This window comes from Bicyclus anynana, chromosome 4, assembly GCF_947172395.1.
Source record: "Bicyclus anynana chromosome 4, ilBicAnyn1.1, whole genome shotgun sequence".
NCBI classification, from domain to species: Eukaryota; Metazoa; Arthropoda; class Insecta; order Lepidoptera; family Nymphalidae; genus Bicyclus; species Bicyclus anynana.
In genome coordinates, this window is record NC_069086.1 from 3,661,727 (window position 1) to 3,686,926 (window position 25,200).

The following is a 25,200-nucleotide window of genomic DNA, read 5'->3' on the forward strand; positions in this document are numbered from 1 at the left end:
GCATAACTCAATAATACAGCTAGCAGAAAACCAATGTCAAACAAAGTTTAAAATTTACAATATTTGTCAAGACAACTTAATTAACAAATCAAACTGTAACCAAAATAAGAGCCTTGAGTGGAGTCATGCACTTGTGAACGTTGTGTGTAGGGTTAAAGACACTTTTGACTGTTAACAAACACTCCCCTTTCTCACTCAAGTCACTCTCCCCGCGTATCCCAAGTAACATAAAGAATTACACGACAAGAAATGTGGACGGCTCGAACGCCACGAGCATAATGAAGCCGACGGGCGACGTGCGTTTTTATCACAAGTCGTTCCCGCCAACCGATCGCTACCCCTCTATAAATCCCTACTCTTTACGGAAACTAGCGTCTACACGAGCCAACACTAGATCGAGTGACATCATATCCGTCTCACACGACTATTTCCTACACTATTATACTTTAAGTGACAGTTTGAGTTGTTTTATGTACAACCCTTAGAGGAAGCTTTGAACGAGTTTCAAGGAAGCATGAATGAAAGATGCAAGAAAGAAAAGGAGTAGAGAAATAATCGTATCAATGTTTTGTGTAGAAATTGATATAGATAAAATATATATGAGGCGCTACCAGACCTTTAGTATTAACTGCGCAGTTTAAACTGTACAGTTTTATCTAATTGTAATTTTAATTATTAAAAACTATACAAGTAAAACTATCAGACACTACACATGGATAATTTAACTGGACAGTTAAAATGGTGCAATCAAAACAGCAGGTCTGCAGCACGGATTATTTTAATTTTGCCATATATTATTCCCATTATCCGCTTCACCGGTGAGGTGTAATATCTCCTTGACAAGTGCTAATGGTTTTTAAATGTCCGACAAATATTGACTTTGTTTTTGTTTGTAATGAACTTTCTGAGCTTAGATTTTCAGTAGTTCAAATTATTGCTGAATAAGCGACGACTGATCGACCAGCAATCTCGGACCAATTATTGTATAGGACCTGCCTCGCTAGACGTTACTTTTCTGTCAAAGTATATGATCAAATGCGATTAGAGAAACTGACTCTATAGTATCGATGTTAAATAGTTGTAATCGTGTTCGTCGGTTAAAGAGCTCCGTAAAAATACCTTTATGTGTAATTGAATTGTGTAAAAAACGGGCAAAAATTTCTAGTTTAGTATAAGATATATACCAAATCTAAGCTCGTTTTCTTCAGAAAATGACAGACAATTTTGTTCGTGACTATGAGTGCGATACAGGTCCTTCTATAATTGGTCTGAGACCAACAATAAATTATCCGAAGATAAACGCGTCTTTTCCATGATAAAGAATTTTTCTTTATAATGGAAATTGTTGATATTGATATTAGAATACTATTATGTGCTTTAATCGAGGTTGTGTTTTTCACAAACTATTTTTTTTTCTAAATCTATACTATAGCTAAAATAAGTATGTATTGAAATACCATAATAAACTCGTAGTTATGTAATATGTGTAATAATGTATTAAAATAAACGCATTTTTCTTTCTTTCTTACGTAACTGCCTCGTTGGCCCAATGGTCAATCCATGTGGTTTAGGATCACGAGGACGTGGGTTCGAATCCTGGGTCCGGTTTATGAGATACTGAGCTTTCTTACTTCTAAGAAATTGACAGTTAAAATTCTCAGCTTGGGAGTTGGTGCTGCCACACCTCCTTCCTCCTTCCTTTCCTCCTCCTTCCTAAAGTTCCTCCGAAAGAACTTTAGCCCATCGATCACGATCATCATCATTCACATCTGATCGTGGTTTTACATTATCACCCTTAGCCCGCCGACCCCCATTGGAACAGTGTTGTGGGTTTTAACTCCATATCCCCTCTCCTTTAAGGAGGGGAGGCCCAGACCTTTAGTGAGCCGTTAAAGTAGACTGCTAATGAAGTATGTGTGTCTGTCCATAATTTATCTAGGTAGATGTAGTTTGTATTCTAGTCGTGTTTATCAATCGTTATTTTAATTAAGAAATATATAAAGTGAAATTAACAATTGTCAAGTTAACTAAATTAATTACGTGCTGGATAAATAAATTATTTTACCTACTCGTATATTCACAGAGGTTCCTATTGTAATAAACATTAATTACAATTTTGCGTAACATAAGGTAATACATTACACAATGAATAGTCTAAGAGCTCACAGCTACATTGTCGTGTCGAGGCGAACCCATTTATCTTCCGCACACAGTTAAATTAAAATCCCACACCTGGGTATTGCTCGAGGTAGAACTACAAACTGTTTAAGGCACAGTTTACTGTATGTTACTTACAAAAGGATGTACGACATAACTGATCAAACTGTTTTGGTCCTTTAGTGTCCTTATAAATAAGGGTAAGTTTCCTTTGAAACTTTATTGAATTCAGCTGTAAATTCCAGGGTAGTGACATGTTTTCATTAAAGTTGTTTTGGCAAGTCAGCGAAACGTCGAATGATTCGGTAGTTTGCAAGTAAAGTGTTTTGGTAACTTTGAAATTGAAGTTAAAATGACAAGGGTGTAACGGTTATCACAGCCTCGCTGTCATTTTACAAAATTAGTTTTGTTTTGAAAAGTTTTGCTATGCACTTGACATTGATCTCTAAACAGTAAAATAACTCTGTTTGTAACTTTGAAGCCTGAACATATTGAACCAATTTATTTACAACAGACGCCGCTCGGTTTCACCCGCGTGGTTCTCTTTCCCGTAGGAATGCGGGAATAAAATTCAGCCTAAAGCACTCGGAGATAGTGTAGCTTCCTAACAGTGAAAGAATTATTTTTCAAATCGGTTCAGTACTTTCACAGCCCTTTCCACGCAAACAATCAAATCTTTCCTTTTTATAATTCTAGATGTCCTAGAAGGTCGCGATGCAAGCTCAATAAATTGAGTTTTCGACGGCCTCCGTGGCGCAGTGGTATGCGCGGTAGATTTACAAGACGGTGGTCCTGGGTTCGATTCCCGGCTGGGCCGATTGAGGTTTTCTTAGTAGGTCCAGGTCTGGGTGGTGGGAGGCTTCAGCTAGTTACCATCCTACCGACAAAGACGTACCGCCAAGCGATTTAGCGTTTTTTGAAGACTTATGATTGGTTTGTTCGTTTGTTTGTTTTATTTTTTGTTTGTTAAGCTTGTTGTTGGTGGTTGATTTTTTTTATGAATTTTTAATAGTAGTATTATATTTAGTTTTGTCATTCTTAAAAATTTTAAAAAGGACATAATAAGTATATGATAGAAAAAAAATATTTTGTTGATATTTTTTTTATTTAAAATAACTAAATATTCATCCGTCTGCGCTGATAGGTGATACGGTCGGGGTGACGCCAGTGAACTGCATCAGCACGAGCTCGTACGTCACTATTGTGCCTGCAATCTAAAAAAAATCAAATTATAACTTATCTACCGAACGCTCGCGACGTAGCAAGGGTGAACTAAATATTAACAAGTTCACAGTACCCATTCAATGTTATTTTACCACTCCACAAGTATAAATAGGTAAATATATAATTAAATAATACTAGTGGAAACCCGCGACTTCGTCTGCGTGGAATTCAAAATCAAAAATCAAAATCATAAATCATTTATTTCAAGTAGGCTCAGTTTACAAGCACCTTTGACACGTCAGTTGACTATTGGTAAAGATTCTACCACTGGTCCGGAAGGCAGGTTCTGCTGAGAAGATACCAGCAAGAAACTCAACAGTTGCTCTTTTGAAAAAGTCATACAGTATTATCATTTACAATTGATAACAATTACTGTTTACATTTCTTATAGTTTTACTTCCTGTGTGAAGGTGGAAGCTGATCCAACGGCCTCCAAGCATCTTTATCATGTAAATGTTTTTAACACATTGCTTAAAGCTATGCATTGGCAGGCAGGTTCAGTTTTTCACGAATCCCGCGGGATCCTTGGATTTGCCTAGGTATGTGTTAATCCAAAGTAAAATCACTAAAATCTATATACATTCCAAATTTCAGCCAGATCGCTTCAGTAGCCGCAGCGTAAAGGAGGAACGAACATACTTACACACACACAAACTTTCGCCTTATAATATTAACTATTAGTGTAATTTATATAAACTGTATAATGAAGAAAACGACTTTTCGTTAAATAGGATTCCATTTTTTTTAAGATTTCCTCGTGAGCCCATATTGGGACATGCGACGAAAAACGTGGCTCACTGCACTGCACGTATTAAAAGAGTATTCTTACTGCTAGAACGATTCCGCGCTTCACTTTGAAGAACTGAAGACCGGTCAGAGCTACCGTTTCTCCGTGAATCTGTTGTATAAACCGTTTAACCTAAAAAATCAAAATTTGTTTTAGAATTCATTAAACACAAATAGCTATCATCATCATCATCATCGTCGTCGTCGTCGTCGTTGTCATCATCATAATCATAATCATCATTATTATCAGTCTATTTTAACGGCCTGCTACAGGCCCAGAATTCCCTCCTTATAGGAGAGGGGATATGGAACTTAGACCCACCCACCATGTTGCTCCAACGTGGGTTTTAGGCATAATTTTTTTAGGGTTGATGATGATGAGTCGGGAAGTTTGTCGTACTACACTCCCGTGGAACGGGAGTGTAGTACGACAAACTTCCCGACTCTGGGTTGACAATTATTACTGAAAATTTAAAAGAAAGAATAGCTCAGCTTTACACAGTTTGACCCTGGACTCGAGGTCAGGATCTCATGATCTAAAGCCACATAGGCTAAGTACTGAATCATCAAGGCAGTACGAAGATACTTAGAAAAACTCAATAACAATTATTTGAGCTACATAGGTGTTATAGGCTAACAATACGAGCGACTAACAAGGCAGATCAACTAAATAGTATATCACCAACCTCGATACAGTATTCTGGCGATGGTACTTCGTACAGAGTATGGACTGGTTCCCGACTGGCTGCGTGGATACGGGACGCAACCAAAGAGACGGTCAATGACCTCAAAATCAGGAACGTTAAGGAATATACATAGTATATCGCATATTCGTAGCCCTTAAACCATCTGTAAATACAAAATAAATTATTAATATTTTTTTTTGTGAACGAGTGAAGCAGATCTCAAAATTTATGCAAAGCGCATATTTCAGCGAAGTTTGACTGGGTCCGCTAATAATATTATAAAGAAGTAAAGTTTATGTGGTTGTAGGGGTAATATCTTTTTTTTTTCTTTTTTTTTCATTTTTTTAAAATATATACTTAAACAATACACATCACTATCTAGCCCCAAAGTAAGCATACAGAGTAGCTTGTGTTATGGGTGCTAAGATAGTTGATACTATAATATTAATATACAATTATATACTACATATAAATACTTATATAAGTACCCATAACACAAGCTGTATGCTTAATTTGGGGCTAGATAGTGATGTGTATTGTTTAAGTATATTTATTTATTTATTAAAAAAAAACAAAAGAAAGTATTTGTAATTGTCATAAGCAAAATTTTATTCTTATATTCCGCGTCTGTTAGTTTTATAAAAATAACTACAAAATTGATACCTTTTGTCTGGTGTAGTACAAGATGGGGTCTTTTTAAATCCGTCCCTGAAATGTAAAGTATTCTTAAGTACTTTAGGTCTGGTACATTGAAAATAATTTAATTTTAGGTAGGTACCTAATTTTGCTGATAGTAGTAAGTACGTCCTTGGGTAGTTTTGTATACCTAACCATAGGAATCTTAAACATATAGAAACTTTTTACTTACGCGAGTGTATGCAAGAGTTGTAAGCAAATGAAGAAAAGGTTGTTAGCGAAAGAGACGAATACAATACTACCGATCACTTCATCTACACGTCTGACCAAACTGGTGGCTCTGTTGTAGTCTTCGCGAACTGTTCGCCAAAATGATGATGGAACCAACTGAAATTCATATACATATTGTAAATGCAAATGTAAGTCATCATCATCATCATCATATATCAGCCGATAGACGTCCACTTCAGGACATAGGCCTTTTGTAGGGACTTCCAAACATCATGATACTGCATCCAGCGAATCCCCGCGACTCGCTTGATGTCGTCAGTCCACCGAGGTCGGCCAACACTGCGCTAACTAGTGCGGGGTCGCCATTCCAGCACTTTGGGACCCCAACGTTCATCGGCTCTTCGAACTATGTGCCCCGCCCATTGCCACTTAAGCTTCGCAACTCGTTGAGCTATGTCGGTGACTTTGGTTCTTCTGCATGATCGAATCATTTCTGATTCGATCACGCAGAGATACTCCTAACATAGCTCGTTCCATCGCCCGCTGTGTGACTCTGAGCCTTCTTATGAGGCCCACAGTTAGTGTCGCTAACTATGCGCTGAATGTAAGTAGTACCTATACATTAGGTACTATTTCGATATTATTATTAATAAATAATGTTTGGATTTACATAATATAATTTCTTTAATTATTATACATTACCTTTCCTTTAATTGCTGCTATTTTTCTATTTATTTGGTCAAGTCTGGAGGTGAGGTAGAAACTTACACATATTATAAAAACATCGGCAAAATTCCAATTGAAAGTAAGTTGAAAGTTCAAGAACTGAAAGGATACAGAACGGATTTTATTCATCATCTTTTATGAAGATAAGCACGATATAAAGAAGTTGCTTCGATCTTTTTTAACAAGCCAAGGTTTCTTGGTTTGTTTTTTTTATTATATTTATATTGGTCGACTTAGTGTCAATGACAAAACACTAGATATTTTTACATATAAGTACCAATATTTTTAAAGAATATTTACCACATCTTTTAAATATTACTTACTTATTCCTGTTCCCCTTCAACTAGATGGAAAAAATTGTGTTAGAAATGTAGGAGTACGACTATAGCTCGCAGATTCGTTGGTAAAACTCCTGATGGTCCGCGCGGGCCGGGGGGCGTGTAGCGATGATTGAAAAACCCACGAATGATTCACCTCTCTTCCCCGCGCGCACGATTTCACACCCGCGTGGTCTTTCCCCCCGTCGCCCGCATATCAAGGGAGTGTCAACGAACTTGCCAAGCTATATATCCCAGCCGGCGCGGTTGGAACGACCACCCCGTGAAATCGGCCCCTTTATCGACTTAATTTTTTTTTGATGATGCAATCTAAGATGGAAGCGGGCTTACTTGTTAGGAGTAGGATGAAATCCACACTCCTTTCGGTTTCTACACTACATAGTATCGGAACGCTAAATCGCTTGGCGATACGTCTTTGTCGGTAGGGTGGTAACTAGCCACGGCCGAAGCCTCCCACCAGCCAAAATATTGTTTATATTTAAATTACCACTGTCTCGTTGATCCAAGGTTAGCCAAACCCATTCAAACCCATGAATAATCAGATGAGATTGTAGTCAAGGGCTAACTTGTAAAGAATAAAAAAAAATAAAAAAAAAACACCTCGGTATATTGTATAAGCCGCCAATCCATACTAGAGTAGCGTACGCTCCATTACATCAAGGAGGGAAAACTGAGTCTGTGAATGAAGCTGGCTGGATAACGGTGGTTTTTAAAAACGTTACAGTTGTCCACTCACCAGGTGACAAGTTGAAAACCGTGGTAATAAAATATTCTTGAGGATTTTAAAAAAGGAATGACGATTATGGTAATGGAAAATAGGTAAGTACCTGTGTAAAAATTCCAAGAGCTGGGCTGTAGGGAACAACTAGACCAATCCACGGAAAACTGTTATTTATGATTCCTCTGTAAAAAGGTATCTCAGGCCTGCAGTCAGATATGAAAACTATACCAGTCACTTGTGCAAAACTGTGCTCCACTGAAAAGTTAACTTTTTTATGAAACTAGCGGACACGAACAAGCTTCGCTTTGACTCATTTCCTACCCCTATCCTATTCTTAATTAGAGTTTCGTGATAACTCAGTGGATATGACCTATGCCTCCGATTCCGGATGATGTGGGTTCGAATCTTAAAAATCAAATCAAAATTCATTAATTTCAAGTAGTCTCAGTTTACAAGCACTGTTAATACGTCAGTTGACTATTTGTAAAGAATCTACCACCGGTTCGGAACTCAGGTACTGCTGAGAAGAAATCGCAAGAAACTCAACAGTTGCTTTTTTTAAAAAAAATCATACAGTATTATTATTTACATTTGACACATTACAATTTCTTATTGTTTTACTTACTGTGTGAAGGTGGAAGCTGATCGAATGGCCTCCAAGCACCTTTATCATTAAGGAACTCGTCAATGGTGTGGTAAGCTCGACTAAGTAAATGGCGTAGTAAAAATAATGTAGGTTTACTTACAAAAAGCAAATAGAAGTATCAAAATGCACGATGTATTACATCTCCTCACTAGAGTTTTGTCGTAAAGTGGATCTATTGCCTCGATCTGTGCAATATATTGGCACAGTTGTGGCCATTTAGTGGCTATGCGCAGAAATAGGACCGTTATAATGGTGTTGGTGGCGAAGAATACTACAGCGGCTGAAACAAGGAAATGAAAGAAGTTCCATAAACCAATAAGACTATAAAAAAAATTGTTATTTTTTTCATTACACATTTGACATAATTGACTTAGTGTCGCCGCACACGGGCAACACGCGACAGCCACAAACGCCGCCACAAGAAGCAAGAAGGGACCACAAAAGTAGCTGAAGCGCGCAACAGCCACTTATGGCCGGTGGTCGACACTTGTGGTCGGTGGCTGCTACTTTTTAACCCATACATGCTGTATGTATAATGTACATTATTATCACGTACACACCACCTACAGTTGTCTTAATAAGTTCCTAAGCCTAAGGTTGCCTGGAAGAGATCGCTGCTAAGCGATAAGGCCGCCTTTTGTATTCTACTTTTTCTTATGTTTCTGTTTGTTTTCTTTAATTTTTTGTGGTGTACAAATAAAGAGTATTAAATAAATAAATGTTGTACCTATCATAATTGCGTGAGTGGCGTGTGGTGGCGTTTTGTGTCGGCGTTTAGTGGCATGTGCGGGCCACAAGAAGCGAGCAGTGACGATTGTAGCGTGTGGCGGCCACCGGCGTCAACCGTGTGCGGCGAGTCCATATAAAATGTATGAAACTACAAGAAAATATGCCGGTAGGTCGTTTTATGGTTGTGGCCAGTAGCCCGTGTGCAGGAGCACTTTCAATTTTTCTTTTAGTAAACTAGAAGTTGTAAACCATTTTTATGCCACATAAATACACATTTATGTGGCATAAAAAATTACACAAGACGAAGGTCATGGGTTCGAGCCCCGACTGGGCCTATTGAGATTCTTAATTGGTCCAGGTCCGGCTGGTGAGAGGCTTTGGCCGTGGCTAGTTACCACCCTACCGGCAAAAACGTACCGCCAAGCGATTTAGCGTTCCGGTACGATGCCGTGTAGAAACCGAAAGGAGTGTGTATTTTCATCCACCTCCTAACAAGTTAGCCCGCTTCCATCTTAGATTGCATCATCACTTACCATCAGGTGAGATTGTAGTCAAGGGCTACCTTGTAAGAAATAAAAAAAAAATAACATTTTTAGGAACCTGTTAACACGACGAAAACGATTACAACAATTAAACATCGATTCTATAGAAACAGTTTTAAACGCGATGGTCGTTGTTTCTTGATCTTTAACAGAGGGATGACTTATAACAAGGCAGGTTCGTATATAATTCGTCGGATATAAAAATAGAAAACATAATTAAAGTAAGGTAAGTAAAATAGATATTTAAAGAATCTTACTGTTCGAATTCATTGAAGCCTTAAAGAGCATAAAATATCTTATTAAAAACAATACATTTAAGAAAATCACTTGACACAAAATAGCTAGAATCGTGTAAGCGCAGCGTCCGGATAAATATGAAAACCTGCAAAAATAGACGAATTTAAATACATACAAGTAAGAAACACCTAAGCATATTAAATACATAATAATTTATAATAATACTAAAAAGTATAAATTAAAAAGTATTTTTTTTTCGTCTGTTCACACTATTCTCCAAAATGTCATTTGACATCATGGCAGCAGCAGCAGCAGTGTGTGGCTCTTGAGTGGCAGCATTATGAATACAAAGTGCCGCCCAGTATCTATCGACCTGGGGTGCATATGCCAAGGCATGGTTTATATTAGACCGGACCGTGTCCGGGCGGGCCGAGACCGGGAACAGTGTATACGAGCGTCGTACGTTAGTAGAGCCCGGACGGCACACGGATCATGCACTGCGTAGTAGAAACTGCTCCATGCAAAATGTATAAATTCCAATCCGTGCCCGCCCCGTCCGGAACTCGTATACGGCACGCCCCAAGCACGGCCCTGTCTTATATAAATAATCCCTTAGCTCCATACTACGGAACACTGCAATGCTTCTGGGCGATATAAATAAGCATGACGGTAGTGGATACGTTTCCAGAGTTACCTTAGTTTGGAACTGTCACTCTCCCAAGCTCCCAGCACTGGGTTGAGGGCGAAAACTTGCCCGATAATCACTGTGAGTTTGATCATTGAATGGAACGTCGTTGGTTGACCTTTGTAGTTCTCTAATGTGTAGCCATTTCTTTTCGGTTTAATAGGAACTAAAAATAAAGTAAAGTGAAGGGATTTCTTGCCGGTATCTTCTCAGCAGAACCTGCCTTCCGAACCGGTGGTAGAATCTTTACAAATAGTCAACTGACGTGTCAAAAGTGCTTGTAAACTGAGCCTACTTGAAATAAATGAATTTTGAATTTTGAATTTGAATTTTGGGAAGCTTTTATCTATAAATATTGTTATCGCCGTTTAGTGTTGGAAATAGTAGTCTGTGACGGATATGACGTCGCTCGATCTCGTGTTGGTTTCAGTGTGATCGTGGCGTTCGAGCCGTCCACATCTCTTGTTGTGTAATTCTTTATGGGTTACTTGGGATAGGCGGGGAGAGTGACTTGAGTGGAAAAGGGGAGTGTTTGATATCAGTAAAAGGCGCCTTTAACCCTACACACATCGTTCACAAGTACGTGACTCCACTCAAGGTCATTCTCTGCCATTCTAGGGTCTTATTTCGGTTACAGTTAGATTTGTTAATTAAGTTGTCCTGACAAGTGTTGTGAATATAATCTTTGTTCGACATTAGTTTTCTTATATTTGTAATCACTTTTGAGTCCTATAATAATATGAATATCCATTCCTTTCTTTTCTATCTTAAGTACCTTGTTAAACAGAGAAAGATAAAATCACATGCGAGACTGTCGTTAAAGATTAACATTGTAATAAAAGAAAAGAGAAACTAAAATAAACTACTTACAAATACCTACCTTGTTTCCGCTTCTCGACTTTGTGGATGTAAGGGAAATCCATTTTCTATGAAATTTACAACTTGTTATAACTTGTTAACTCTTCGTTACACATGATTGCCTTTCGGATTTCAATCAATAAATGTAGGTTAGTTGTTTACCAAACATCTGTGTTTTTCTAAAGCAATTAACGTAAATTACGAAAAAAAATTACTTGTTGTTGATACTGCAATCGGGTAATTTAAAATTGAACTCCTATACGAGCTTATCGTCATACGATCATGTTTTGTCATTGAAAAATATGCTATACCTGGCCTGTTATAGCCAGATAGGCCACATTTTATTATTTCAGAGCCGTGATATGAGAGCCATTATTAGCCCAGTGGATATGACCTCTGCCTTCGATTCTGAGGGCGTAGGTTTGAATCCGGTCCAGGACATACACCTCAAACTTTTCAGTTAAGTGTATTTTAAGAAATTAAACATCCTGTGTCTGAAACGGCGAACGGTGTTGGTTGTGGTTGTGAAACGACATGTTACTGGACATGTTGGCGATACGTCATTGCCAGTTGGGTGGTAACTAGCTACGGCCGAGGCCTTCCAGCAGCCAGACCTATACCAATTAATAATACCTCAATCGTCCCAGCCGGGGATGGAACCCAAGACCTCCGTCCGTCGTCAGCTTCGTAGCAACCTTTCACTAGATAATATTTTTAAAGTGTGATTTAAAACGGTATATTTCCGAATACTGTCGCGAAACAAAATGACTAGGGACTGGGGACAATAATTCTCATATTATGCTAAAGAAAATATAAGACACTTTAGACTTGAACGATTGGGGGTCTGGACCCTTGAACCTTTTGTACCACTTTAGTACTATTTGGATACTTATATATTTGGGTTTGAGTAAGGTATGTCGTGTCCCGGGTAGCGGTTATGGGTGATAAATAATAGTAGGCTCCACTGATAAAACACTTGTATTGACTATCAGTTACAACGGTTAGGTAACGACTGGCGACAAACCGCCCGTATCGACTTCGTCATAATTACGAAAATGCTTAAGTAGCATTTTCATTTACAATCTATGTGTGTGTGACCACCACATCATTCCACCCCCTTTTTTTTTTTTTTACAGAAAACAATGTATAGGTAGTATAGGGGTGTTTCATTCTTAACACTATAAGCACAATGCTGACAAAACGTTTCACGAGGAGCATACACTTGTTACACTTAAACTAATGAACTCTGTAAAGCTAACAACAAAAAAAAATTTTAAACAAAAAAAAAAATATAAATGACAATGTAAAATTTGTATAAGTGTAATATTATGTAAACAATTTTGTAGAACACCTTCAAATACAATTACTTTAAACAGAATATGGTTTTTACTTTAACATTGCACAACTAATATATATTTACCTAACTTAATATATTACTTTTGATGTGCCCTGACTTGTGTTCCCTGCATTTTGTATTGCCGACATGCTGTCAAGTTTTATCACTGGCACATTGTTGTCGATTTGCCTCTTCATAAAATTCTTCATGTATTTTTGCCACTGGGCACGCACACCATACAATATTATAATTGACAACATTACGATTATTACTATTAACATGACCTCTACGTTATTTTCAGGAATTTGCACTTTGTGTTCGCTATTGGTAGTCTGCGAAATCACTACTTTTTCTTTATTATTTTGGTTGCCCATAATAATATCTTATTCTGCACTACTAAAAATATATGTGTATACTGCCTCGTGAAAACATATTCCTTATTTATATATACTTACTTATTCTAGAAAAAATTTTGGTACTACGTGATAAAATATAAATCATTTCTTAAAATTATAAACATGACGAAACAATTAACAATAATGCAACTAAGCATAACGTGCAGGTACGCGGCTGACGCGACCACTGCTCGTTGTTTTGCATTTTACACCGTTGGTATTATAAGGGACCGTACACACTGTGACTTTCTTTTTTAAAATCGGTTCCGTAGTTTTTGACGACATAGTATTTTGGGGATTATCGTTTTCCTCCAAAATATAAGCTGGTTTCAACCGATCTATAGAAACTATAACCTGACGTGTGGGTAATTGGACCTTAAAAACTTTCTCTGTCCTGCTAATTACTCGGTACGGACCGTCGTAAGGCGCTTGGAGAGGCTTACGCACCGCGTCGTTCCTGATAAATACTTTGTCACAAGTGTGTAAATCCTGGTGAACAAAAATTTTTCTCGAGTCTTTATTGACCCTTTTAACAGGTTTTAAATCATTAATTATACTTTTTAATTTGCTTACATAACTAGAGCTATCTAAAATATTATCCTTACTTATATCATAAAATTCACCTGGCAGCCTAATACTTGTGCCGTATACCATTTCAGCACAACTAACATTAGTGTCTGCCCGTACAGCGGCTCTTAAACCTAGTAAAACGGTTGGTAGTTCTTCTACCCAACTTTTAGTTGACAGTCTAGCCATAAGTGCTGCTTTTAAAGATCTGTGCCACCGTTCTATCATCCCATTACTCTGCGGGTGATAAGCGGTAGTGCGGATCTTTTCAATACCCATAAGATTCATGAGTTGCTTGAAAAGATTACTCTCGAAACAACGACCTTGATCGGAAGTACACTTAAAAAATACTCCGAAACGCGTTATATAGTTTTCATAAAGAGCTTTGGCTACTACTTCAGCTGTGATTTCTTTAATTGGGACAGCTTCTGGCCAACGCGTACCTCTATCTATCATAGTCAAACAGTATCTATATCCCTCGGGTGATGTATTTAGAGGGCCTATTATGTCAATCATTAAGTGACTAAAACGATCTACTTTCTCGAAAGTACCTAAATCGGATACAGTATGCTTTTGAATCTTAGATCGTTGACATGGGATACAGGCCTTAGCCCATCTTCGGATATCTTTATTCATACCTACCCAAAAGTATCTATCTCTAACCATTTTGTTGGTAGCGCGAATACCCGGGTGACTTAAACTATGAATTGCATCGAAAGCGATACGTCTAAAACTTTCCGGTAAGTATGGTCGGGCCTTATTAGTCGATGTTTCGCAAACAACGCAACTATCGGTGCCTGGCATCACGATGTTTTTGTATTGTATTTTTTTCTTTAGTTCGCTTAACTCTTCGTCATCATTTTGTACACGTGCGAGTTCCGTGAAATCAATGACCGTAGGACAAACAATTTCTTCCACGCGGGACAAAGTGTCAGCTACTATGTTATCTAACCCGCTCACGTGGCGTATGTCCGTAGTGAATTCGCTAATGAACATTATCTGTCTAGCTCGCCTAGGTAGCTCTTTCACGCTACCTATCTTTGAAAAAACATAAATTAGAGGTCTATGGTCAGTATACACAATAAAATTACGACCTTCTATCATATATCGAAAGTGAGCTATCGCCGAATAAATGGCTAATAACTCTCGATCATAGGTACTATATTTCCTTTGTGCTTCCGAGAACTTTTTAGAAAAATAAGCAATAGGTTTCCATACGTTACCTTCTCTTTGCTGTAGAACCGCACCCATGCATGACTCTGAAGCATCCGTCATAAGCGCCAAAGGTTTGTCTGTCGCAGGATACGTTAACGTCGCGGCGTCACTTAGGCTCTGTTTACACTGCTCAAACTGAGCGTTTGCTGAATCAGTCCAAGCGATTTTTGACTTATCTTTTTTTTTTGTATTCGTTAAATAGCGATCCAACTCAGACTGCTTTTCAGCGGCACCTGGTATGTGTGATCTATAGAAATTTAACATACCTAAAAATCTCCGGAGTTGGTCCACAGTAGCTGGCCTCGGAAACTCGATGATGGCTTTCACCTTCTCGTCGAGTGGACGAATTCCTTCCGTTGTTACTTCATGGCCTAAAAACTCCATTTTTGTCTGTTCGAAACAACACTTTGATATATTCAGAGTAATACCGAACTTCTCTAAGCGACTAAATACTTCCTCTAAATGTTTTCTATGCTCGTCGACGTTGTTACTTGCAATTATTATATCATCTATATACACGAATAAAAAATCTAAGTCTGGGAGTACGCTATGACACATAAAACGCTGAAAACTTTGGCCAGCATTTCGAAGGCCAAAAGGAAGTCTGATGAACTCGAAAGCCCCGAAAGGGGTTGACACAGACGTCTTTTCAATGTCCATCTCGTTAACTGGTATGCAATTGTAAGCTCTGTTTATATCTAACCGTGAAAAAATTTTCTTACCAGCGAGTAAGTACGTGAAATCGCGTAACCTGGGTATAGGGTAACTATCAGGCTTAGTAATAGCATTTAAGCGCCTATAGTCACCACATGGCCTTATCTGCCCATTTTTTTTAAGCACTATATGCAGAGGGCTTGCCCACGCGCTTTTACTGGGTCTGCATATTCCCATTTCACACATTAACCGAAATTCCTCTTTAGCCTTAGCGTATCGATCTGGCGGTAACGGTCTTGCTCGACATTGAACAGGCGGACCGTTCGTCTCGATGTGATGACAAACGCTATGCTTAGGAACTTCCTTAAAAGATACCGGTTTAGTTAAATCTGGATATTTAGCTAACAAACTATAATGTGGGTGTTGATTATGAATTGTAGTTATTGAACTTTCCATGCACTGTGACATACTAGCAATAACATTAAAATTTGTTACCTGATCCACTAGTTTCCGTTTACTAAAATCTACCACTAACTTATACTTAGTTAAAAAATCGGCTCCTATTATAGGCTGTCTAACGTCAGCAACTATAAATGTCCACCGAAATGCTCTCCTTAACTTTAAATTTAATACTAAACTATGCAACCCAAATGTCTTAATAGGTGTACCGTTCGCGGCATACAGTCTATAGTCCTCGCACGCTCTATTTTTCTCGCGCACTGCCCACCGGGGTAACACTGACACATTAGCACCACTATCTATTAAAAACCGTAATTTACTGTTTTCGTCAGTTATACACAAGCGGTAATTTATCAACGGGTGACAGCCTCCCGCCGCAGACAGGACCGAAGCTAGTTTTCCGCACTGCCAGTAGGCTGGTTCGATGTCTTCCACGTACACGGTTGAACACATTTGTGTGCTCGGGCTCTAAACTTATAGTGGTAGTAGCAAAGCCAGTCTGGATCTGCCGGTGTCCTCTTCCTGCTACCGCTAGTGTTGCGCGTACGTGGCGCGCCGTGTGACCGTGATCGGCTTCTCCCACCGCTACGCTGGGAATTTTCAATTTTTCTTAGTCGTTCGCCTAGCTTGTGGATCTCCGCTATGACATCTGGAGAATCACTCCTTGCACTCCGTACTGCGGCCACCCCCTGTATAGGCATTGCATTTTCTGTCACCTTGTCTGCCATTCTGGCCAAAGCGTTAATATCGCTTAAACCTGATGCCGTGAGTATTCCTCTCACCCATCCCGGCAAATGGTTTTGCCAAAGGATGGTAAGGGTTTCATCTGTAACTTTGCCACTTGCCAGCTCTTGCATTTTCCTCAGCAACTGCGATGGCTTCTGGTCGCCAAGCTCCATTTCAGTTATCAATTTTTGTACCTTTCTATTTTCTGACTCCTCATAAATGTCAAGTAATCTTGTTTTTAATGTATCATATTTACCATTTTCCGGCTGTTTGACTAATATGTCTGTCACTTGTTGTATAACGTCTTTTCCTAATTTCGATATGACAAACTGAAATTTCGCCTCGTCAGACATCTTCTGCGGGTGTAGCACTGCCTCCGCCTGTATGAACCAGTGTCGCGGCAAATCCGTCCAAAATTCAGGAATTCTCGCCGATACAGACACGCCGGAAACTGACACCTCTGGTTGAGCCATTTTAAATTCCAATGTGTGAGTCGTTACGTGTTGCTACCCGTGCAAAATAACCGCTAATAAAACCGAGTCGGGTCACCACTTTTGTACCACTTTAGTACTATTTGGATACTTATATATTTGGGTTTGAGTAAGGTATGTCGTGTCCCGGGTAGCGGTTATGGGTGATAAATAATAGTAGGCTCCACTGATAAAACACTTGTATTGACTATCAGTTACAACGGTTAGGTAACGACTGGCGACAAACCGCCCGTATCGACTTCGTCATAATTACGAAAATGCTTAAGTAGCATTTTCATTTACAATCTATGTGTGTGTGACCACCACAAACCCTTTCAAACCTACAGTCTAATCTCCATTATAAGCTGGTTGACAATTTTTTTTTAATGGTGGTGACAATACGAGTCAAAACGCCTGTCGGCCATATTTCAACTGTTTCATGACATCACTATTACAAATCCCTTACCAACGAAACGTTTGACAAAAACATTAGTTATCAATTAGTTTGACGTTTAGTACATCAAGTAAAATTGTGACGTCACAAAATGGACGACAACGTTTTTGACGTTTGGAAAATTTGAAAAATACATGATTTTATAAGTAATTCTTAACTTTAATTAATTAATATCGATATTTTTTGGACCCTTATTCCATGTACTATGCAAAACTAATATTGCTTATATTAAATTTGATATGAGTCGACTACCCTTTGGGAGGCCTCACTTAAGGTAGAAACATAGACTTTTTTTGACAAACAGCCTTCAAAAAATGTTGTATGTCTGGCTATCGCAGGCTTCTATTCCAACGTTCTCGGACAATTATAACATGCATGCTACGATTACAAGCTTCGTTGGTTGAGTAGTTAGATTATTCAGCTTCAAATCATGACATCTTGGGTTCGAGTTCTGAGTCGGGCTAGAAATATTGGATTTTACTTAATTCATAAAATTCTTAATAGAAGCCCAGAGTTTAAGCCGTAGTTCCAGGTGAACGATGACTGACATCTGATTGTGTTCGTTAAAGAATCAAACATTTTAGCTGGGAGGCGGCTTCGGCCGTGGCTATTTTTTATTTTATTTTTTTATTCTTTTACAAGTTAGCCCTTGACCACAATCTCACCTGATCGTAAGTGATGATGTAATGGAAACTAAGATGGAAACGGGCTAACTTGTTAGGAGGAGGATGAAAATCCACACTCCTTTCAGTTTCTACATGACATCGTACCGGAACGCTAAATCGCTTGGCGGTAAGTCTTTTTCGGTAGGGTGGTAACTAGTCACGGCCGAAGCCTCCCACCAGCTAGACCTGGACCAATTAAGAAAACCTTAATCGGCCCAGTCGGGGAACGAACCCAGGACCTCCGTCATTAAATCCACTGCGCATACCACTGCGCCATGGAGGCCGTCACCACCCTACCGGCAAAGACTTAGGTTAGTCTGTTTTTCTGGTCTCCAGAATTACTGAGCAGATTTTATGTGACTTAACGCATCATAATCACATACATATATTATAAACTAGCGGACTTCATCCGCGTGCAATTCAGTTTTTCACAAATCACGCAGAAACCATAGATTTTTCCGGGATGAAAATAGTAATAAGTAGAAATGTGTTAATCCAGAGTAAAATCTATTTCCATTCCAAGTTTCAGCCACATCGCTTCAGTAGCCGCATCGCAAAGGAGGAACAAACGTACACACTTACAGACACACTTTCACACACACAAACTTTCGCCTTTATAATATAAGTGTAATAGATTAATTTGTTGTATTACATCTATTAATTCCACAGTTGACGGTCCCAAGCCCGGATGTAAAAGGAGGGGGATAGGTCAGGAGTGACCATACCTGCCACAAATGGTAAATGCCGAATCTCAAGCGGCGACAGATATCCTGACAACACCAAGCTCCATGGCCACCCCATACCCAAGAAGCAGACCGAGTACTAAATCAACTCTGAAAGACTGATCCGGTAGGACAAAGGAACCAACCGCGATTATTTTATCAAGAAAACCAGTCCATTAATGAACAGAAAACGTCAACTCAAAATCAAGAATGAAGGTGGTCACGACCATCATTTGTCAGGAATACGACTTAGAGAGGAGGTGGATTTCTCTGTTTCATCAAATTATCAATTGGTTTCATATATCTTTGATTAAGGAGGAGTAGGATTTTCTCTGTTCCTTCACATTAATAATTGGTTTTTATATTATATTTTATGAAACTCTAAATATGTTACACAAGTTAATAACTTCAAATAATAGGTGTTTGTTTGGATAAATTATGTTTTTTACCGCCCAGTTTAAATTGTTTTGTAAATAAAGATTGCTTTAAGTTCAAAACATTTCTCAACTCTATTAGTCACAGATAGGATATATATAACCCGGGAGAAGAATATTTTTTTTTATTTTGTACTTTTGAATATTCTTCTAATAAATATTCCTAATGCTATTACGTACTTGAAGGTTACCGTATAAAAGAGACGAGTATCCCGAAAGATGAAATATTTTGTAAGAATATTCGTAACGCTTCATCATTTTGACTGTTTTCTTGTTACTATTGTCGATATAATACGTATATATGCGATTGTAACGATGTGCACACAAAGTGAAGAAAATTTATCACACTTTGAGTAGTAAACATACACAATACTTAGACGTAACTTAGAAAAAAAAAAAAACTTGTTACAAGGAAAATGTGAATACTAACATAGTAAGGAAGAAAGAGAATGAAGTAAAAGTATCTACAAAAGACGTTTGTCTAACAATTGATGTGGATAAAAAGGATGTTCCTTAGGAGACCCATTTTTGGATAAAAGTATTCCCATTATCCGCTTTAACAGATAAGTAAGTATATCTCCTTGGCAAGTGCTAATGGTTTTTAAATGTCCGATGAATATTGACTTTTATTTGTTTTTGTTTGTAATAAACTTTATGAGCATAGATTTTCAGAGGTTTGCTGAATAAGGGACGAATGCTTGAACAACAATAAATTATGTAAATCATTTGAAGATATCCACATCTTTTCCAGAATAAAACATTTCTATAAAATAAAAAAGGTTCTAATATCTAATTATTATTGAGTGTCTATTTTTACTAATTAAAATAACTAATAAGGGAACACTAGTCAGTCAGTCTGATTTAGTTTTGTATCAGTTAATAATTTAAATAATTTATATAGTTTACCCAGAATGTAGTTTCTGATCATCATCACTCGAGTAAGAGTCTCCTCTCAGAATGAAAGGGTCAATAGTCCACCACGCAGGCCCAATGCGGATTGGCAGAATTAAGGTGATTCTCTGGTATGCCGGTTTCCTCACGATACTTTTCCTTCACCGTTTGAGACACGTGAACCCACACCCTCCGGAATCGGAGGCAGAGGTCATGTCCACTAGGCTATTACGGCTCAAGTATTACGTCAGGGGTAAATTTTAATTAAAAAATGATAAATATATTAAACAACACTCTAAAGTCACCCTTGCCAAGTCAAATAAATTAGAAACATGCAGGATGAATAATTGTTTTACTTAATATTCACAGAGGTTCCTATTTTAATAAACATTAATTACAATTTTGCGTAACATAAGGTAATACATTACACAATGAATAGTCTAAGAGCTCACAGCAACATTGTCGTGTCGAGGCGAACCCATTTATCTTCCGCACACAGTTAAATTAAAATCCCACACCTGGGTATTGCTCGAGGTAGAACTACAAACTGTTTAAGGCACAGTTTACTGTATGTTACTTACAAAAGGATGTACGTCATAAATGATCAAACTATTTTGGTCCTTTAGTGTCCTTATAAATAAGGGTAAGTTTCCTGTGAAACTTGATTGAATTCAGCTGTGAATTCCAGGGTAGTGACATGTTTTCATTAAAGTTGTTTTGGCAAGTCAGCGAAACGTCGAATGATTCGGTAGTTTGCAAGTAAAGTGTTTTGGTAACTTTGAAATTGAAGTTAAAATGACAAGGGTGTAACGGTTATCACAGCCTCGCTGTCATTTTACAAAATTAGTTTTGTGCATGCAATTGATATAAAAATTTCAGCAGTAAAGAAATTTTCTCTTTTTGTAACTTTTTGCTAACATTTAAATTGTTTTTGTTTGTTTTGATGGATGATAAACCGTGCGTTTTACATTACGATAATGTACAATTGCACAAGTGCGTAAATCGATGCATTACGATACTGAAATTGGTGAAATAAGAGACAATTTACGAGTAAACGTGTTATAAAAGCTTTTAACTTGCCTATTCTCCTTTGCGACTTCGGATCACGAGGTCGCAAGGTCCTGAGTTTGAATCCTCGATTGAGATATGAAATACTGAACGCACGGAACACGACGGTGTCGTAGCCGTGCCAAATACAGAATTCAAAAACAGTACGACACGAAGCGTCACATCAGTAACTTTCAATATTATTCAAGACAAAATGGCGTCTTATGTATTTTTTTATTCGTAATTATTGCTTAGTTGAATAATAATTTACGTAATTGTTATTAGTGATACATTTCCAAATACAAATTATGAAAAAAGTTTGTGTATGCAGATGTCAAGGAGACGCGTCACGCGTGATGTTTGTGTTTTTTATGGGTTTCACCGGCTTTACCACGCTGCTTGTAAAGACTCATTCTGGATCATCTTTATTCTTTATTTAGACAAGACCATATTTTATGGGCCTCTTAAACCCATAACCTGTCGTTGTTAAGTTCTGACCCTGAAGAAGCTTACAGATTAAACAATGAAGAGAAAGAAAAATAAAACAACACCTCTAAGGGTTGTCAACGTTTTACAAGGGTTGTTAACGTCTGTTGTTGTATATATAAGAGCTCCTCAACGTCGTTAGAGTTAGACTTGAGCACCTCTCTCCATTACTACTCGACTGAGCATAAAATTAACTATCTAATGTTTTATTTGTTTGGCCTTGGTTTTGCTTACGCGAATCATAAATGGGTCACACTTTGTACTACGTCTTCGATAGTTTTATTTCCTTGTCAGCCTATTTTACACGTTAATAAACGTCATAAAAGTAATTTTTCACTACTCTTGTTAAAAACACTGTCATATTACCATTCCGCAGCGGGGTTAAACAAACATTTCAGCCTCTAGTAATTTTGTTTTTTTCATAGGTGGGTACGAGTTCATATGTAATGTTTGATGAAAATTGAAATTGGATCGAAATGCAGCGTTATAGTCTGTGGAATGCGTATTTTTTTTATTTGAATTTTATTGAGTTGGGAGCTACGTCTGCAAAAAGAATTTTAACATTCAATACTGTCCTGAATTATTTTATTTTCTCGCAATCGTAGTGAAAAGTATAGTGTAACACGCGGGGCTAAACCCATTATAAACTCGGATTCTATTTAGCGGTCCTCGCCTTACGGCTCGTGCCCTAAAAATACCTCGTATTTAATGGAGAAAAAAAATTAAAATTTTTTTTTTCAAAAGTTATGCAAAATCCAAAATTTCACTATTTTCCATATTTTTTAAATTTATGTTTTAAAAATCTCGAAAACTATTGCAATTAAAAAAATCGCTTATGGTAAACTTCAAAGGGGATACTTGGGGCTATTAAAAAAAAAAATTCCAAAAAAAAATTTTGAAAAATCTCCAATTTGTGAAATTTTGAATTTTTGAAAATTGTCAAAATTGACCGTCGACAATAAATTTTTGGCTCAAATTTTTTTGTGTACTACCTTGTACCAATCTTAAAAGATCCTGAAATTTTTGGAACTGTGTTTTTTGTTTTTTCAAAAATATGAATTTTTGAAATTTGTTTAAAAAAAATTTTTTCTTAAATTTTTTTTTTTTAATCAGTTTGGCGAATCGCGTAATTTTGATATTTTGAACAGTTGAAATTTCATTTAGTGGCATAATGATGAGAAAAAAAACATTAATGACATTTTTTGGGATCATTTTCAAAATAAAACTCGTAAAAAAAATGATACTGACAGCTGTATTATCATTTGATGTTAAAGTAGAAGAAGTGGTGACATCTGTGGCGTGACGTTTGAATCATTACGTGTAAGATAAAGTTAACCTTTCTGATTTTTATTTCGAAGACAGTCATCATTCTAAGTAAGTGTCTAGAAATAACTCTTTCCAATTCTAAACTTATAACAATTATCTTATCAAGTGTTTAATTTGAGGACATTATCTAGTTAAAATTTTGAGTGCAGAAAAAATAAGAGATTAGTGATGGAAAATAAAAAGTGTTCGATTGGATTATTTAAGAATGAAATATGCTCTGAAGAAAAATTTATTAATTGCAAAGATTTTTCTGACGAAGATCAGATTACTCTGAATTCTAGAAGTGGTACAGACGTTAGTTTTATTTGCTCTCAACGTGACAAACAGTATCGATATCTACGAGTTCGTTGAAGAACCAGATATTAAAAGCAGGTAAAAATCTGAAATTTCTGTGTTAGTACTTTATCTATTTTAAGTTTGGATTTAAAGATTTAAGTTATATTAACATTTTTCAGGTTAAGAAAAAGAAAAGGAGCAATAACAGTAACTGAAGAATTGAAGAAAAAAAAATTTTCGTAACAGAATGTCAAGTTAACTTACACGTAAAAAGCCCTATTAAATAAATTAATAACCAATAATAAACAAATATCATTAATGTTTTTTTTCTCATCATTATGCCACTAAATGAAATTTCAACTGTTCAAAATATCAAAATTACGCGATTCGCCAAACTGATTAAAAAAAAAAAAAATTTAAGAAAAATTTTTTTTTAACAAATTTCAAAAATTCATATTTTTGTAAAAAAAAAAAACACAGTTCCAAAAATTTCAGGATCTTTTAAGATTAGTACAAGGTAGTACACAAAAAAATTTGAGCCAAAAATTTATTGTCGACGGTCAATTTTGACAATTTTCAAAAATTCAAAATTTCACAAATTGGAGATTTTTCAAAATTTTTTTTTGGATTTTTTTTTTTTAATAGCCCCAAGTATCCCCTTTGAAGTTTACCATAAGCGATTTTTTTAATTGCAATAGTTTTCGAGATTTTTAAAACATAAATTTAAAAAATATGGAAAATAGTGAAATTTTGGATTTTGCATAACTTTTGAAAAAAAAATTTTTTAATTTTTTTTCTTCGGCAGAACTTCGTTATAGGATAAAAGAAAACTTCTGACCAAAATTTATCCAAATCGAAAGGGGTCGAGTCCAACTATTGGTCGATTTGACGTGGAATGACCCGGGTAGCAAAGCAGGTCCTATAGAACGTAACTGGTTTAAGTTGACGGTAGTACTTTCCCGGACAAACTCTGTCATATAAAAGCTCTACTGCAGAAAAGATAAGAGACGAGATCTTATAACGATCTATATTTTTATAAGCTCTGTGGGATCGTCCCCGGAAGCTGATCTAATTTGGTAAATTATTCAAATGAGACGGATATTCTGTTATGTATTCAGTCGGTAAAACACTCGTATATGGATGTACAGACACTTGGTTTCTACAATATTCTTATGTGTGTGTTGTGAAACAACCATGAACACATACTTAGCGCTGAGGGCACAAAAATATTAAACTAATGGGTAAACTCGGTAAACTGACAGCTTCATATATTATTCACAAACATCAAACACTTTGATTTAGTGGCGCTTTGGCCAGTGGGTAACAAGTTACACGCATATTAACTGAAAAAATATGCCGGTCCGACCAAAGAAAACAACTTTTAAGGGCAAAAGCGATAGTGATGAAACAAGTAGGTTGCCTATTTCTATGGAAGAATGATTAGTGTACTGTTTTTCTCGAATATAATTTTTAATTTCGCTTTCGCTTTGTTTAGAAGTCAGTTTTTAACAACATTTAAGGAAATAAAGACATTTCAGTACTTACGAGCGGACGCCCGCGAGTTCGCCCGCATGGAATTTTATTTTTCACAAATCCCTCGGGATAAAAAGTAGCCTATGTGTTAATCCAGAATAGGTAAAATCTATTTCTATTCCAAATTCAGCCCAATCAGTTCAGTAGGATTTGATTATCAAGTTTTAAATTACATAGCTTTAAATAATAAATTTTTGACAGATAAACATACGTGCGGACAATAATTGAACAAAGAATTCAGTTTTTTCATTCGAAATATGTGAATATGTGAAAGTTAAATGTTTACTAAATAATAAAAATATTTTCTAGACAAAATCAAAAGTTTCGGTACACTAGACCAAA

The 25,200-nt window shown here is 36.9% G+C and overlaps 1 protein-coding gene across 1 annotated transcript; it reads right to left on the reverse strand.

Moving 5' to 3' along the window:
• Positions 1-3,244: 3,244 nt before the first annotated feature.
• On the reverse strand, positions 3,245-17,027 carry LOC112057958 (gustatory receptor for sugar taste 64f). Its single transcript, XM_052891559.1, has 11 exons — positions 16,418-17,027; positions 10,354-10,510; positions 9,680-9,804; positions 8,252-8,431; positions 7,612-7,760; positions 6,423-6,545; positions 5,722-5,876; positions 5,517-5,561; positions 4,854-5,016; positions 4,211-4,300; positions 3,245-3,371 (listed from the first exon to the last, which is right to left on the reverse strand). The coding sequence occupies exons 1-11, from the start codon at positions 17,025-17,027 to the stop codon at positions 3,282-3,284; spliced, it is 1,887 nt and encodes a 628-aa protein (XP_052747519.1). The 3' UTR covers positions 3,245-3,281.
• Positions 17,028-25,200: the final 8,173 nt, after the last annotated feature.

Bases quoted from the DNA above. Each gene is read 5' to 3' on its own strand.
- LOC112057958 (XM_052891559.1), bottom strand. From the start codon at position 17,027: ATGGCTCAACCAGAGGTGTCAGTTTCCGGCGTGTCTGTATCGGCGAGA. The intron at 8,432-9,679 runs GTAAGATTCTTT...TCCTTGTTTCAG, and splicing joins GGCTTCAATGAATTCGAACA to CCGCTGTAGTATTCTTCGCC. The intron at 4,301-4,853 runs GTTGGTGATATA...TTGATTTTTTAG, and splicing joins CGCCAGAATACTGTATCGAG to GTTAAACGGTTTATACAACA.